At 37.1% G+C, this 18,925-nt stretch overlaps 1 protein-coding gene across 1 annotated transcript in view; it reads right to left on the bottom strand.

Annotated features, from left to right (window-relative positions):
- NTRK2 (neurotrophic receptor tyrosine kinase 2) overlaps positions 1 to 18,925 on the bottom strand; it is a 345,264-nt gene that overhangs the window by 69,085 nt on the left and 257,254 nt on the right. The window contains 1 exon segment of the mRNA XM_079112192.1: positions 10,070 to 10,200. Coding sequence (XP_078968318.1) covers positions 10,070 to 10,200 — 131 coding nt within the window.

Consider the following 18,925-nt stretch of genomic DNA (forward strand, 5'->3'; position numbering starts at 1 on the left):
TTTTCAAAATTATGATTCAATTCTATTTTAAGGGATTCAGAAAATATGGCAGTAACAACTTAGGCAAAATCATCTTCTGAATTTGGCACTCTAAGGACTATTTTTCTAAGGGTGGAATCATAGCCAGACAGCAATCAGAAGCTGGAAAATCCTGCTATCAATCCTATTTATAAAAATCATCTCTGTTTCAGTACCATGGCTGATTGTCATGTTACTCAATTGCGTGAGGCTTGGTTGGTTGCATGAGTCCCTTGGCAATGCACTGAGGCCATGAATATGGAGGGGGCATTTTCCCTCCCTGAAAATTCCCTCCACTTAAGTTTCATATTGATGGGCATATTTGCCCGATCATTGAACATTGCTATTTTCTTACTCCTACTGCCCACCTTGCAGCTTCATTTCTTCTTATTCTCAGTGGATTTCCTGACACTCCAAAGCTGCCATCCTTTCTGAAGACATACTCCAGGGAGCAGTCTTATTTGGAGCTACAGCAAGATACTACCTGGAGTACATATTGATTCAGAGTTGGAAATAACGGAGCAGCCCAAAATAAATTTTAGCACAGAACTTAGAAACAAATCAAGAAGACATGTAAGTAAGAAAAATAAAAAGTCACCTGAGGTGTATTCATATAAGTACCTAGGAAAAGTTATGTCAGATTATCTCCACATCATGTACAACCACAAGACTGGGATCTGATTAGAATAAGATATACTCCATGTTTGTACAAATATGTCAAGATATACTCTACTGACATGTATAACTAAAAAGAAAAAGTTTAAAAAGTCATCTGAAATGCAAGGGAAAATAGTAATTCTAGAGGGAAGGTAGTTAGGGAAGAAACCTTTTTTGAAATATTGGCATGATAGGGATACTGCAAAACTAAAATGATCATACACTTCAAAGTATAGGTGGTTTAAGGAGAGACAAGATGAAACAGAGATTGAGACCTTTTAAAAATATTGATCTCATATTATTCTTCAGTTATACCTTTTAGAAATCATGAAAACAAAGTGTCTTTGTTAAGGCAAAAGATAAAATATAGAAAAAATTATTATGGTAAGATATCCCTAAGCCCAATGTCCATTACAGTATTTGAAACACAGAGAGAAATGAATAAACTCCCAAACCAAGCAACCAAAATGCATGAGAATGTGTGATTAATATGCCAAAGTTTCTCTGAGTCAGGATCATTCAGGTATATTGTTAATGGATAATTTTTACTACTTTGATATCTTCTCAGATGCACTTTCCAACATGGTAGCCAACAGCCATATATCACTAATCACCATTGGTAACATGATTATTCCAAATTTAGATTTGCTTCAGTTGAAAAATACACACCAGATTTTGGAAACTTGATATGAACATAATAACTTGAAATATCTCACTAATATTTTATATTAATAATATGCTGAAATGACAATATTATAGACATATTGAATTAAACTACATTAATAAAATATGCTTCATCTGTTTCTTTTTAATTTTTTTCTGTGTATACTTGTAAATTCAAAATTATAAATGCAGTTTTCATTGTGGTTCACATCATCCTTCTATTGGATAATTCTATTCTAGAAAAGTTACCTTTGAAGGCTATTAGTAGGTCAATCTGTGTCTTGAGAAAGCTGGAATACCTCTAACATACAGTTGAAGGCAGATCTATTTCTTGTAAGATTGTTATGTGCAATGATTAGCCAAGGATTTAGAGTAAGCCTTGGCCACAATTCTCAGCATTGCTCACAGTTCTCTAACTGAATCTTCCTTAAGGTAGAGATAGCATTCATCGTATTCTTACACAAGTGAACTTGGGAGTTGTTATGGTTTGGTTCTGGAATGTCCACAAAAGTCTCATGTGTCGAAGACTTGGTTCACTTGGGAAGATATTGGAATACGGGATTCTGATTTCATCAGTGCGTTAACTCATTGATGGCTGAATGGACTATAGGAAGGTGGTAGAAACTATAGACGGTGGGGCATATTTGGGTCAAATAGGTCACTGGAAGTGTGCTCTTAAAGGGTATTTCTTGTACCCAAGAGAGTTTCTTTCTCTCCCTCTTCTCCTAAGTACATGTATATGTGGCTGTCTGTTTCTCTGTTTCCTGGCTGTTGTGAGCTGAGCAGCTTTAATCTACCAAGTCCTTCCACCATGATGTTCTGAAACTATGTGATAAAACAAATCTTTTCTCCTTTATTTGTGTCAACAAAACAAAACTGAGTAACACAGGAGAAATACATTTTAATATACTCAGAGAAAGAAATAACTTGATAGAAATAAAATCTTAGAAACCACAGAGAGTACAGCACATAGCTCCCAATATCTCTAGAAATATAAAACTAAGTAATAGTAGATAACAATGATCACAAACTGTATAATGGTGCTGTCTCTGTGTCAGAAAATAACACAGTGTGTATATCAATTCAGTTGATATTTAAGGAACTGGCCTTAGAAAGGACTTCAATTATGTACCAAGTGACATCCTCAAATAGAAGATTCAAAGTCAGAGTGCTGATTGCTATTAAGTTTATTTTCATAGCCACATTGGCTCTTAGGGTTCAAATCTAACAAGTTGATCCAAAGGGAAACATAAGGTTGAGTCCTAATTCACATACTTCAAAGTAGTTGCAATAATTTAGGGGGTAAATTGATGATTTATGCCTATATATTACATCAAGTTGCATATTAAAAATGTTTTCTTTGAAAGATAGGAAACTAGGTCATGCTAATTGTGATACCGGAGAAATATTGAATCAAAAGAGTAAATCAGAAGTTGAATTCTAATATGGACAACACAATATATTTATAGGTCTTTAATACAACAACAAAAAAATTGTTTAGAGACAATTCCACTAGATATAATGGAGCTGGTGGTTCAAGTTATTTGCTTTTGATACATTAAAGGAAGTTACAAGGTAGCACGAATGCATATCTCCCAATGATACAAAGGTGTGAAGTGAACCCTCCAGCTGTTTGATCTCTGATGAGTTCTCACTAGAGTGATGTGACTACAGCCCTGGTGGTCTGATGGTTAGATCTTGGTGCTCTTGCTGCCGTGGCCTAATCTCAATTCCTAGTTAGAGTGAGATATTCCATCTTGGTTTTAGCTTCTCTGAAAAGAAGTGGATAAATTGTAGATGAGCCAAAAAGTGGGCCACCAAAGTGATTAACAGGGCAAAAAACAGATCCTTGATCAAAAGTTGGAGTTACTTGGAAAGGGATCTTAATGGAGTAACTTCATTACTGAAGCCAACCTAATTCAAGTGCATGAGGGATTCTTACAAAGAATACCCTGATCTCGGTCTTACAAAGAAACGTGAGCATAAACAGATGCATGCGTACACACATACACACACACACACACACAGATACACACACACACATACATGAAAGCAATAGAAACCTATTAAGTAACATCTGAACAATAAACATGATCAAAACTTCTAACAAAGCACCATTGAAAGTTCTGTTCCTAGAGACTTATAAAGATAGAATTGATAGTCATATGTCCTTTTAAACTATGCAAACTATTTTTAGGGTAACCTATTGAAAAATGTCCTTTGACACACTCTAATATTTTCATCAATTTCCATTTTGTTGGAACAAGAATTTTACACATCCTTGAAAATGTAAAAGTGTAAAGGAAATAGAGGAAGAGGAATTGGAACTGGAGAGGAACTTCATAATAAACCAAGATGTAAGGACTTATGTCATAGAATAAAATGAGGGAAAGAAAGAAAACAGTTGTCTAACTTTGAAATGAACTTGCCTGGGTAGAGGAGTGGAGTCAATGTATTCTTGATTCTCTTTTCATCTATAAGGTTATTCTTTTTTTTAATTTTAATTTTAATTTTTGCTGTTCAAGGACTGGGGTGAATGAACTTTAGATTTTAAGCCTTTCATTTTTTCTTATACATATCCTGAGACAGGTGTCCCTGGTTGCTTCCTTGCCTGAAGGTGGTACCTTTGGTACCTCATGACCATCTTGGATGATTGGACTACAGATTAGTGACCTGGGATGAAGACTAAGTGGCATTGCAGAGACTATCCGGAATAATTGAGCCCACCGTATTTCCCTTCTTGAGGAATTATAATGTGAGTCATAGAGACAGTGTGATCAGTAGTGTGGAAATAGCAGCCAAGTAACAGGAAGAAGCAGAGGCAAGAGGCAGCTGCACTGCATTAGCAGGGAAGCCCAGAGGAGAATCCCTGGTGTCTCCTGCTGAGAGGATAAAGAAGGGACAGTCACAAGAGCTACCTCAGATCTGGAGCGAGCTTTTAGAAACCAACTGTTTCAGTCACAATGAGGTCTCACTATCCTGCAGTTCCCAATTGAGTTGGTCATCTTTCATTTTTTTTTTTTTTCTTTTAGATCTCTTTCCTCCTTCTTTTGCAATAGTTTCTTTAATATTCTTCCAGAGAACCAATAATTCCCCATGTTAAGTCCATGTATATTTGGTAGAGCTGACATATATTCCATTTCAAGGTGTGGGCATGTGACTCAGGCCCGGATAATCAGAGTATTTCTTTTCCTGGTCAGAGGCTCTTGTGACACAACCCAAGACAAGCCAGTAGGAGTTATCCCTTGCACTTTTGCGTATAATTGAGAAAGAAAAGTTCTCTCTATTGAGTTGCAAGGATGAAAATCTTTACCACAGTGTAAAAAGAATCTGCCTGAGAATTAAAACCTATGTAGAGGAAAGCAGAACTGAGAGAAAGAGAGAGGGAGAGAGAGAAAAACAGAGAAGAAAATTGTTGGTTCCCTGGACCCAGCAGTATCTAGAGTTAGGATAACAGTAGACAAGTTTTCTAGTAGCATGGATTTCTGCTTAACCAGTTTGAGTTGGGTTTCCAATGAACATTGTGTAGTTTCTCTTATGAAGACTGAATATGAAGTTTTGCTTGAATTTCCCTGAGGTCAAAACACTCCCTCAGGAATCCAATTTTCCTGTTTCCACTAATTCCCTTGAATTAAAATTCTACTTAGGAAAACAAGAAAGTATCCCTCATCATTGCATACAAATGAGCGTAACGAACATACTCCATAATATTATTTGATAAGTAGCATTGTGTTGAATTTCCTTAATTTGGTTTACTGGAACTCATGTAGAACTCAATAAATGACAATGTGGTACACAATGAACACTTAACTGACTTTGAATCCTAGGTCTAACACTAAATGACTTATTTCAAGCTGTGTCACATTGGATGCATTCTTAATCTTCTTCATCTTACTGCTTCCTCATTGGCAGAACATGGAAGTTAAGCTAACTAAATATCCATATATTTATTCAATCATTTCTAAAATGATTTGTCATTAGATTACATTATTATATATCATGTTTACAGTTTCTTTCAGCCTTAACTACCAATAGTTAATCAAATAATTTCCTTGCCTAGAAATGCCAACTATCAACTCTTTACTTCATCAAATGGCAACTATTTCCCTGGTCTATGTATCCATCCATCCATCCACACACCCAACCATCCCTTCATTCATTCCATAAGTATTTATTGCATGGTACTACATGTTAGGCAATATGCTAAAAGACTTGGTTACCACCCTGGAGAATATGCCACTCTAATATGCCATTCATTCAATAAGCCCAAAGATTCACATATAATTTGGAAACCTTGAAAAAAATGATATAAAGGACCAATATAGGTGACTTAATGCATATATCACAGAAGTCTGATTTGGCTAGGGAGGGCAGGCAAAGGAAAGTCTTCCAAAGAGGCAAACTGAACAGAGTGTTAGATGAGAGGAAGTTGTGTGGACCAAGGGGCTGGTTGGTGGCCATCCAAACATGGCAACAGCAATAGTATGTTGGATGCTACTCTGGGTCTGCCTTCTGGTATTTTTCAAAACGGTTGGTGCTGAGGTGAAATGACTGGGTTATGAGACCCTTAACCTAATCACTGAATTAATCTATTTGATATGGATTAACTGGGAAGAAACTGTAAGCATGTAGTGTGTGGCTGGATGAGGTAGGTCCCTGGGGGTATGACATTGGGGTTTACATTTTGTCCTTTGTGAACAGAGCTCTCTGCTTCCCATAGCAATGTCCTGATCTGCTTTTCTTGGCCATGCCCTTTTGCCATGATGTTGTGCTTCACTTTGGGCCCAGAGCTGTGGAGTCAAACACCTATGACCTGAGATCTCTGAAATCATGAGCCCCAAAATAAACTTTTCCTCCTCTACATTGTTGTCAGGTCTTTTGGTTGCAGCAATAAAACAGCTGACTAAAGCAGAAAGTATCTGCTGAACTCAGAATTCACCATTTCTTATTTTGCCACCACTTCTTCCTGTACAGCTCCTCCAACTCCTTTAACTGACAACTTGAGGAAGTCACTCGACTTCCCTGGGTATCGAATTTCTCATCTATAAACATGAGGTTTCATATATATATATATATATATATATATATATATATATATATCTCAGATCTTATATTCAGCATTCTATGTTTGTAAAAATATACCTGAGCTAGTGAGGAGAGGAAGGAGAAGCCCTGAATCCTACAAAGCAGACTTGTGGGTATATTTAAAAAACAAAAATCAACTTGCATTCATGGTGCAAGGAAATGTTGTAGGAATTGTAGCTATTGAAATGCATGGAGCCAAAAATAGCTAACGCACCCACAGTTAATGCAGGGGAACTGTGAGGAAGCGTTTCCTTGGCGATCGAGTTACTTAAAGGTAAAGTAACTAGGTTTGATCAAAGACTGGTTTCTCCATTTCTCATTCTCTCTATGGGTTCTTCAATTGTAATTCAGTATAAAGGGAAAAAATAGTCGACAAATACATTCCACTGAAAAACAAAGGTCATCCAAAAATATCAAGAAAAGGGCAATCCGGTTAAATACAAACAAGCAAGAGGCATAGGAGAGGCATACACAGCCCCTGTGTACCCTTGAATGCCTACATGTGCCTTAGAATCACATCCACCCAAAGCTATTTTCTGTGGACCTCTCAAGCTCTAAAATAATTTGAGAGAATCAACATCAGAATTAACAGGAATCTGACGTCTGTCAATCTGAAGGTAAAGCCTTGGATTGCAATCCAAAGTCAGCTCTTTCTAGAGAAGGGAAAAGGACAATAGCTGCTATTTCTTAGCATGCATAATCAATGCTGCAAGGGTTGCTAGGCAACAGCAGAAAGGCTGTCAAACATCCCCAAGTGCCTCCAATGGAAGAGGAGCAACCCTGGCAGCCACTCCAGAGAGGTGAGAGGCTGTGCAGTCCTGGAAGCTGTATTTAGTTTGTTTCATTTCTTTAAAAATCCCTTAATAGCAGTTAGGGCTAAACCATAGACATTTTCCTCCCAGGCTCATTTAGCCTTTGAATATGTTTTCATTTGGCCCAAAGCACTAAAACTGAACACATTAAGCTGAAGAAAGGCAGCTCTGTGAAAGATCCATAGGTTATTCTGATTCAGTTTACCCTGGAGCTGGTAGAAGATCCAACTTATCCCTTACATGGTTGCAGCCCCTGAATTCCAGAAAGTTCAAACGGGGACCCTCTCTGAAGTGTGAAATTACTGTAGCTAATATAAGCAAAACCTCTACTTTCAACATTCACATTCAAGGTCATTGAGATGAGAATTCTTAGTTTTATGAACATGATATTAGAGTGAACTTTTAATCTACAGGACCTCTGTCCTTTCTATTTGAGATGACAGCTTTATTTGAACTTCCACAAGAAGACAAAGTAGCAGAGAGCAGTCAGGATCTGATAAAGGGTTGAATCCTTTAGTGTTTTTTGTTTGTTTGTTTGTTTGTTTGTTTTTTAAGCAGTGTTGATTAAAGCGCAAACACTCACCATAGGTCACTAATTTGCCAAAACTTATTTGGCAATGACGGGTTTGTTGGAGTATGTGAAGAGTAGGCCCTGGGTCTGGATTAGATCTATAAATAGAATTTAAACCAAGAGGGGCCTCATTGACAGTAGTGATAGAAGATATAACCAAAGAGAAGAATGCAGTGGGCAAGAGAGTGAAATGGCAAATGGTCTTTTTAAAGGCCAGCCCAGGCACCGGGGATAAATGTCACCACCAGCTAACCCTGCCTTGTTAGTAGTTCAATCCCTAAACTCCTATTTTAGCATGTGTTTAGAAGGAAATGGAACATATGAATTGAGGGTGTACTAGATTTTGCTATGCAAGACCCTCTCTTTAAGAGTATTGCAAAAAGTATAGAGAAATAAGCACAGATACAGAATGGTACTAAAATGAAAGGATATACCCACTGAGAAATTTGTTGGCTCTATGGCTATATCTGGCTGAGGTTTCTCAATTATTCCTATACTGTCATCTAGAATTCCCTAATCTTCCAGGATTTCCCCCCACTCAGAGTCCCACCTGAGACACCATAAAGTGAATTCAGGGTCAGAAGGCTTCACTTAGCTTTCTGAATGGCCTCTAAATATCAATGCAAAACATGGACCCAGAACATGTCTTCTGTCTCCTCATCTATGCACAGCTAGGCTGGGATCAGATGTTCCCTAAAATTCTTCCAACTCTAACATTTGATCAGTCTATGAATTTATAAAAATAGAGACACCTTTGGTCTCAAAAGGCGGGGGGGAATAGAAGAAAAAAGCAAAAACTGTAGCTATAACACTGCCAAATGTTCCGAACATTTTGTGCTAAAAAAAGATAACCATGAAACTTTTTGAGTAAATCAAAGAAAGGAGGAAGGAATCGCAACAGCAGGAATTAAACATCTCTAGAATTCTCATAGGATTTTTACTTTGACACCATCTACCCCATTCAACCTCACATCTCTTTAGAATCTCACTTCCCCTCCCCTCTCACCTTTCTCAGTCTTCCTGTTCATTTTCCTGTCTTGGGAGAAATGATGTTTGCTTGATTGATTTATTACCCCTAGAAGGGTTTGCCCTTTATTCACTGAGAAGTGCAGCCCTTAGGAGACTCCTTTGAGAGTTTAGGAGCATCCTGCAACCATGTTAATTTCATTTAACATGGAAAGCAAATGTATAGTTTTTCTATTGTAAATATACCAGTAGTGGAAAATGCACCTGATTTTCAAGAAGTGAAAAGTTTCCCTGGCTATTACTAGTTAAAAACAAAACAAAACATGTCATTCATACAAATGTTCCTTGTTTGGCAGAGACACAACACAACAACAACAACGAAACTCAACCATCTTTTATTATGCCAAGAAGTTAAGTTTTATTACAGTAGCCATATCCATATTCCTTTGGCACTTAATTCGATTTATAAATGAATGCTTCTTTTAAGTGCTTGGCATATGTTACCCAATACCTTAATGAGGTTTTTAAAACTTTTTGATAATGCATACATAAGAGATCTGCTAAAATGTTTTGTGCTATTTTTGTTAATCCTTGGGTTTTAGAAAGCTCCTTGGATATTTTATACCATTCAATGATGTTATCTTATTGAAGAATAGGTCTTCTTTTTGAGTTTTGGGGGATGACTATATAAAGGACATTCAGATTTCTTTATATTAGGAGAAATTGCATGTCTTCTGGGATGGTGGAATCCACAGGAGATATCACCAGCCCCTTGATGAAATCAAGCCTGCATTCTTAAAATCCTGTGGCTTTGGAACAATTCTGGAGAGACAAGGTATGGTATGAAAGGAGAACTCAGTGGAACAGGTTAAGAGGGGAAGTGAAGTCAATAGTCCTCGCTTCCAGAATCTCCAACATGCAATGATCTCAACTGAGGGTGGCATATGTACCAAGAAAACCGGGAGACAAGTTAGAGTCTCCAAGACTTAACTGGTTGAATTCTTCCTGATACCACTGATCTCCATCCAAAATTTTGGTAGCCTGAACTTGGAAGGGTGTCTCAGAGTTACTTACAGCCTGTGGTCTGGTTGGTTTTCCCTGAGAAGAACCTCTGACAGTTGAATGTGCCCCAAATATCTTTTCGATTGTCCATTTAGGTAAAGGAATTCAAAACTATTCACCATAATAGACATAACTGACTCCTGAACTGGTCACTAAAATGTTTAAAAATAAAGAAAAAAACTTCCACACATCAGTGTGACCATGGATAAGGAGATATTCTGAAATGTTCTCTTACCTTCACTGCCACCAAGATCTTATCCTGCTCAGGACAGAGGTTATAACATTCAGCTAGGAAAACTTTTCCAAAGGCTCCTTCACCTAGTTCCCTTTTCAGAACGATGTTATGTCGCTTGATGTGCTGAACAACTGTAAAACAAACACAAAAATTGGAATTGAGGCTTGTTGAGGTGAAGACAGAGGGTGGGGACTTAATGGTATATGCTATGGACTTGCAGACCCCAAGACCCTCTCTCCTCCACATACAGTGAACCAAAGGGGAGCACGTTGTCCATCTTCACAGCACCCCCCAATGACTGGCAGGAGGTTTTTTTGGCTACTTTCCAGAACCCAATCATTGTTTTTTGGTAACATTAGAGAACTAGCTATTGGCTGCAAGATATGATTGATGAACTTTACAGACTGGGAAAAAGAAGAAATGAGGAAAGCATTAACATTAACAGCAAGTCTTTTATAAGCCAGATAATTTGCATACATTGGTTGGTCAATATCCAATGGGAAAGCCAGAGGGATGCCCAAGAATCCCTTGATTTTTATTAAGCCATCTCAGATTCCTAAGGTAGATAGGCTCAGAGAATAAGTAAAAAGACCTATGCATTGTTAATGAAGATTTCGGTCTCACCCTAGTTCTTGTTGAGAACTAGACCATTGTTGAACTTCAGTTATTTCTTTTGTTTAGATAAGAAATATCCAGATTCTCTACCTAAAGCCTGGCTTCCTTAGCCCCTTTCTAAGGTAATGTACTGGACTTGGCTCTTCATAGCTAAGAAGAGACAAAAATAGATGAATATATGAAGAGAGATTATTTTCCCTATGGTCTGAAGCTGGCCAAAGTCACTCATGCATATGCTTCATGGAGACCAAGGCAGGAGGCAGTCAAGGGTTCTCACATGCACATTGACTGCAAGGTAAAAACCAGAGAAAGGTAACAGATAGGACAGAGCTAAGAGAGAAACCAAAAAAGAGACTCTGTAGGATGGAACAATAGTGCAAGCTTGTGCCTCACTGCCCATGCTAAGGTTGAATCCCTTAGCATGGGGATTCCCCCAGTCTCAGTCTTCTTTCCTGAACTCTGTCTCTGAATGGTGGCAGAGTTGGCCCTCTGGATCTTTCAGTTTCACATCCATGGATTAAACCAAGTTTGTATAGAAAATATTTGGGAAAATAATAACTGTCTGCATTAAACATGCACAGACTTATTTTCTTGTCATTCCTGAAATGATAAAGTACAACAACTATTTGTATAGCAATTACATTCTTTAGGTACCCTAGAGATGATTTAAAGAATTTGGGAGAATGTACTTACATTACATACCAATACCACACCACTTTATATAAGAAACTTAAGCATCCTGGATTTTGGTATCAGAGGGGGTTTCTGGAACTAATGTCACATAAATACCCAGGGAAGACTATTAAAAACAGGTTGTGCTGGGTGCAGTGGCACATGCCTATAATCCCCAAAACTTAGGAGGCTGAGAGTAAAGGATTGAAAGTTTGAGGCCAGTCTCAGCAATTTAGTGAGACCCTCAACAACTTAACAAGACCCTGTCTCAAAATAACAAAATAAGAATGGCTGGGGATGTAGGGCAGTGATAAAGTCTCTCTGGATTCAATCCCTATACCTATATAAATAGAGAGAGATCGTGATCTTCTCTAGAGCATGGAATGAGAAGCCAACAATGTTGTCTTAGTTCATTCTCACAACCCTGTAAACCATTCTTTGCATTTTATAAATGGGGAATAAGTCTATAGGAATTTCAAAGATTCTTGGTCTGGAAATGGGGATCTTGGATTTGAACCCAAATCTGTGTGAATTTGGGGTTTTCTTCTTTTTTGTTTGTTTGTGATGCTGAATTTTTAAAATTTATCTTTTAATTTTTCACAGACTGCATTTTGATTCATTGTTCACAAATGGGGTACATAATTTCATTTCTATGGTTGTACACAATGTAGATTCATACCATTTGTGTAATCATACATGTACATAGGATAATGATGTCTAACTCATTCCACTATTTTTCATATCCCCCTCCCTCTCATTTCCTTCTACATAATCTAAATTTCCCCCATTCTTCCCTCACTCCCTGCCCCTCCACCCCCATTATATATCATTCTCCATTTATCAGGGAAAACATTCACCCTTTGGTTTTTTGGGATTGGCTTATTTCACTTCTCATGATATTCTCCAATTCCATCCATTCATTTGCAAATGCCATAATATTATTCTTCTTTATGGCTGAATAGTATTCCATTGTGTATTTCTACCAGAGTTTCTTTATCCATTCATCTGTTGAAGGGCATCTGGGTTGGTTCCACAATCTAGCTATTGTGAACTGAGCTGCTATAAACATTGATGTGGCTGTGTAACGGTAGTTTGCTGATTTTAAGTCCTTTGGTTATAAACCGAGGAGTGAGATAACTGGGTCAAAAGGTGGGTCCATTCCAAGTTTTCTGAGGATTCTCCACACTGCTTTCCAGAGTGGCTGCACCAATTTGCAACTCCACCAGTAATGTAAAAGTGTGCTTTTTCCCCACATCCACATCAACATCTATTCTTGTTTGTGTCCTTGATAACAGCCATTCTAATTGGAGTAATGTTTCTGTCTTTTTTTTTTTTTTCTATACCACAAAGTCTCTTTTCAATTTTAAAATCGTGTTAAACATAACAAAAGATTTGATGTATATAAGCAATAATGATGAAAATAATCTCCCTGGTTTTCCTCTGCCTCCCTTAATCCTCAAAGCCTAACTCAGGTTCTAACTCCCTTTAGAGAGTTTTCCAGGATCACCTTAATGACCCAAGACCTCATTCCTAAACTCATCTCCTGACTGCTTGTGCTTTGTTGTATTATGATTCTTCCCCCAGACATTTCCACCTCTGGTAGGCTCCTGAGGTTCTGAGTGGACCCAAACTACCTCCTAGACCCTTATGCATCTTAGGTGCACAGGTCAAAGCACAGCTTTGGTATGGTGGTGTATTGTGATAACTTATGTTTAAGTATTAAGTATTTTTTTTCCTTGATGGTGAACTACATTTTTAAAAACAAGAAAATACAAAGCACAACTCTGCAGTTTAAGTAATAATAAAATGAATACCTATGAACCCAGCATCCTTTTAGGAAATAGGATCTTTATAGATTGAGCACCCCTTATCTGAAATGCATGCAACAAGAAGAGTTTTGGATTTTAGATTTTTTTGGATTTTGGAACATTTTCACATACATAATGAGATATCTTGGGAATAGGACCCAAATATAAACATGAAATTCATGGCTTATTTTATACTTCTTATACCTATAGCCTAAAGGTGACTTTATGCAATATGTTTCGTGTGCCTCTATTTTGACTACAACCTGTCCTATGAGGGCAGGTGTGGAATTATCCTCTTGTGGTGGTATGTCAGTGCTCAAAAACTTTTGGCTATTGGAGCATTTTGGATCTGGAATTTTTGATTAGAGATGCTCAGCCTGTAGCACCTAAGAATCATGACTGCCTTTCTTGATCGTAACTAGTTTCTTCCTCATCTTCCAGGACGATCACTACCCTGAATTTTGTATTAATCATTTTCTTTATTATTTTGCTGCCAATGCTATATACCCTATATATCCCTAGCCAAAGATTGTTCAGTCTCAACTATTTCTGAACCTACATCAATGGAATCAAGGTACATATATTCTTCCAGATCCCCATCTTTCATTTAACTGTGTCCCTGAGATTGAGTTACTTTGTGTGTGTAGTAGTACTAATTCTTTCCCTTTTACTACTTTATAATGTTCAGTGGGAGGACTATACTATCATATATTTATCCATTCTAAGTTGATGGACTATATAGGGTTATATAGTTTTCTGAAGATACAACTTTATATAAAGTTCAAGATGTTATAAAAGTTTGGCTTTAATGGGATTCCCCCCTCCCCCCGGAAAATTTGTGTGGTTTTGATCCAGGAATGCCTCTGTGAGCCTTGGGACTCAGGGTGATGAAACCAAAAGGCCTTTTTATGAGCAACAACATTAATGGCTATGGGAATGTATATTAATTTCTCATGTTTCAGTAGCAACACCTGAATTTAAGAGTAGAGAAATGTGTTAATTAGGAAGAGTGCCCATATCAAAACCCAAATGTGATTTCTGCAGAAAATTAACTGCCGTATTTAAATCTAATATTTAACTCCATGGTTGTCACATGTTTCAGGGGAATTAAATTGCCATTTGATTTACTTTACACTATAACCAGGCCAAGGCAAGTATTTAGTTTTGCATTTGATTTATACATTTTTTTTCTTTTAATATTCTAATCATAAGAAAAAGCTGGTGGAAATAAATTTTTAAAGCCACAATTAATTTCATCATCTCCAAAACCACAATTGATGAGGCCAGTTTCCCATGTTGACCTTGAAAGCAAAAAATGGAACTTTCCTTTAGGAAATGGGTTATTTGCATTTCTTTGTCTTTGTTGTGGTTTAGGTTTTAGATTATCTGAACAATATCCATTTGATGATGTATTCTCTCTATACAGAATAAATTTCTCATAAAACTGGAAGTCACTTAGGGACACAGGTAAAGATTTGTATTTGTACTTGTATTCCTGGCAAGCCTAACAATGCTTCCCATACAGTTTGTGTTGTATAAATATATCTGAAAGATGTGTTTGATAATAATAAACATAGACAGATACTGTTTCACTATATTATCTCAGTTAACTGACAACAGCCCTGTGGAGTAGTTAGTACAACTGCCCATTCTCTGAGGTGTCAGGAATGGGGAAAACAACTAATCTGGAGCATCCATATCATTGAACTAAGAATTTCTTCTGGTTCTTCTCCATGAGAGCATCAGGACCTATCCCCTACCTGCTTCACTTCCTGTTTCTCTGGAAGAGCACAAGAAGTCCCTCCTCACCCAACATTTCACCCCAAAATTTAACATGGGTCAGCCAACATTCAACACTTCTCTCTTGGAAACCCCTCCAGGGTGCTGCTCTCTTGACTCATCACTTGCCACAGTGCAAATACCTCATTTTGAACTTTCATTAAACTTCCTTTTTCCTTCACTACTCAAATGAAACCTTGGCCTTGTCTGGCATCCATGCCTTCCCCCTGTGGCTCTCTCAAAGGAAGGCCAGTCCACCCCTTATCTGGGCTATGTCAGCACTACATGCCTGTTTCATCTTGACTCCTCGCACTCCTGCCTGGGTCCCAGCTATGCTGCAGCATCTAGGGATCCATCAGCCTGCATCCCCTCTGTGCCTCATGCTGACATCCTGGTTACTCCCCTCACCCACCTGTGTCACACTTTCCCTCTCTGCCCTTCTGGTGTCTTCCTTCTCAGGGCCCCAGAAACAGAGATGCAGAAACTTGTCTAAGCTGCAGATTCATAGGGCCACCCATTATTCTGTATCTTTCAGTAGAGAAGCTAAGAAGCATCAGGCATTAACCTGACTTTTTCTGAGAGCACTACTGTCTTAATCAAGGAAGGAGTGAACTCACTATGGACAAGCTCCTCAGATCATTGTACACTAGCACTTTGAATGTCACTGTCTTAAAGGACCGTGCAAGCATTTTGATTCATTTCATCCAGAAATGAATATCCAGAGTGAGATGAATCTAAGGAGTCTCTAATAAATAAGATAAAATTCTTATATGCTTCTTTTCTCTTAGATCAGTCAATTTTCTGCTCTTCACGTTAGGGACTTAAGCAAAATCACCTCATTCTCAACATGAATAAGTGTAATTATTAAAAAAAAAAAAGTAAATAAATAAATAATCCCAGTAAACTCCACCATAAATGGCTTCCTGTATTTGGAGGAATATTCAAAATAATAGTTAATTTTTAATTTTTTCTAATTAGTTATACATGAGAGTAGAATGCACTTTGACACATCATCCATAAATGGAGTATAATTTCTGATTCTTCTGGTTGTACATGATATAGAATCACACTGGTCACATAGTCATATATGTACATAGAGTAATAATGTCTGATTCATTCCACTATCCTTCCTATCCACATACCCCTTCCCTCCTTTCACTCCGCTCTACCTAATCTAAAGTAACTCTATTCTTTTCCCTAGGTCCTTCTCACCGTTTATTAGCATCTGCATATCAGTCTTTAGTTTGGGGGGATTAGCTTATTTCTCTTAGCATGATATTCTCCAGCACCACCCATTTACCTGCAAATGCTATCATTTCATTATTCTTTAAGGCTGAGTAACATTACATTGTGTATATGTACCACAATTTCTTTATACATTCATATGCTGAAGGACACCTAGGTTGGTTCCATAGTTTAGCTATTGTGAGTTGAGCTGCTATAAACATTGATGTGACTGTGTCACTGTAGTATGCTGATTTTAATTCCTTAGGGTATAAACCAAGGAGTGGGATAACTGGGTCACGTGGTGGTTCTATTCCAAATTTTCTGAGAAATCACCATACGGCTTTCCATAGTGGTTGCACCAATCTTTAGTCCCACCAGCAATGTATGAGTGTGTATTTTTCCCCCACATTCTCACCAACATTTATTGTTATTTGTATTCTTGATAATTGGATTCTGACTGGAGTGAGATGAAATCTTAGAGCATTTTTGATTTGCATTTTTAATTTTTAAAAAAGGTTTACAGAAAATATTTTTCTGAAATTCACTCTACCTTTCCCCTCATCCTGAAAAGGAAGTATCAATAAGAGCTTTGGGAAATACACTTCTAGTCTGCATACTGTCTGGGTATCTTTCTTATTTATGGAATTTTCTAGAATGGAAATTTAGTGCCCTTGATCATTTGCCTCATGAGCAAAAAGAACAGAGCCAATTTCTGGTTTTGTATTAGTATCACACTAGGGTTACTGAAAAATATATTGTGTCACAAGTAGCTGTAGCAGTTTCTAGGGGTGTTTGAACTTCAGATTATTTGAATCAAATTCTGTTATAGAATTCTCCCAGAAGTATTTTACATATACACAGAGGTAATTGATAACTATTAATCCATGTCTATATCCATCACTACTAAATCTAAAACTAATCAAAATATTAATAAATATAATTCTATACACTTAAGGTCTCAGGAAGTATTTCTTCCTCATTTCCTCAGTATATGGGATTTATAGAAACCCTTAGGCCAGTGGATACCTCCTGCTCAGCACATGGACCTTCAATGGAACATTAATTTAGTCTCTACTATATGCCAAGTACTAAGTGATCTGCGGTTTAAAAAAGGAGAGAGATAATTTAAAGTTTGGAATGAGAAGATGAAACTCAGCATGCCCTCTAAGGATATTTTAGGAAATCTTAAAATCTCTATTCCCCTGTAGTCCTCAGTGCAGGTAGCCTTAACAGTCCCATTTTATAAGACTGAATACTGTGATGGGAAGAGAACATGCAGATCATGGAGATGACTCCTTCACATGTGCCATATCAGAGCAAGGCTCCACATGGCCAGATGATCTTTTCAGGATCTCCTAGCTACAAGGTGACTAGCTAGAATTCAGGTCCCCCCTCTATCAGAAGAGCAACCCTTGGACTATGTAAAGAAGGCTTTAACTGGGACTGACAACAGGGTTCCATCTTTAAAGTGAAAATAGGTATTTCACTTAGTGAATATCCTTTCAGCTAGAAATACTGAAACATTCATGGTGATCATCTGACCAAGTATCTCATCATAAAGAATTTCATTGGAAAAATGGTAATAAACATAAAATGTAAGTGTGAAAAACAAAACTACTATATGCCAAGTACTAAGTGATCTGCGGTTTAAAAAAAGAGAGAGATAATTTAAAGTTTGGAATGAGAAGATGAAACTCAGTATGCCCTCTAAGGATATTTTAAATATTAATAAATATTTTAAAAGTGCTTGAACTTGAGTTAAAAAACAATTAACAAAAATTATTTACCAAATATCTTAATGTATGGACTGTATACTGAATTGGGAAAAATCATTCACTTTACAAAATTAAATTGTGTGAAAGATAAAAACTATGGTTTTGAATTTCATCAACATTTTTCTTTTGTGATAAGTTGGTAGTAAATAGGAAATAAATATTAGTAAGACCCATATACATAAAACATGCTAGGACAAGATAAGGCCATATATTCATAAATAATACTAATGATGAAAATAGGGCATATAATAATACCAAGCCATTCTTAAGCACTTTAAATTTGAAAAAAAGAGAAAAAAAATCCCAATGTGCATTATCATCAATTAATTTTCATACCCCACTAAATGAGGTCAATAGCCACATTCATTTTACAGATGACACCACGATTAATTGACTTACATGTGGTCATAGAGCAATCCACTTATTTATCCTTTTCCAAGTACTATTTCCAGTGAAATGAGAAAATAGGGAGGGAAGAAGCACCTAACATGTACTGATTGCTATTATGGGCCATAGGATATGCTGACAGATTTATAAGAGTTATTGATCTCCATAGCAATCTGGTAGGGTATTCTTATCTCCATTTCTAAATTAAAGAGAAAAGAAGTTCAAATGAGCTAAATAACTCATTCAAGATTCCACAATTAATAATAGGCATGGGTTGAATTCTTTCTACCACCATGCTCTGCTTGTCCTTAGCCTTCTTGTAAAAAAGTGAAAGAGAAAGTGTGTAAGCTTTACTCTGTTTACTTAAGGAATCATAGGTTTGTTTTAAATAATTTAGTTCCACAAGCCACTATTAGGCACTTACTAAAAATGCCAGGGCAATTTTCTAGGGCCTGGACAAGGGAGGGATAAAAACACATTTATTCTCAAGGAACTCCTGGCCTAAAAGGAAAAGAAACTCAGGTAGAAGTACTCATCATGCCTTTTCCTTACATATTTGCTTCATTCACAAAAGATTTAAAGTACTTTTAAGA

Source organism: Sciurus vulgaris (assembly GCF_902686455.1).
Source record: "Sciurus vulgaris genome assembly, chromosome: 15".
NCBI lineage: Eukaryota > Metazoa > Chordata > Mammalia > Rodentia > Sciuridae > Sciurus > Sciurus vulgaris.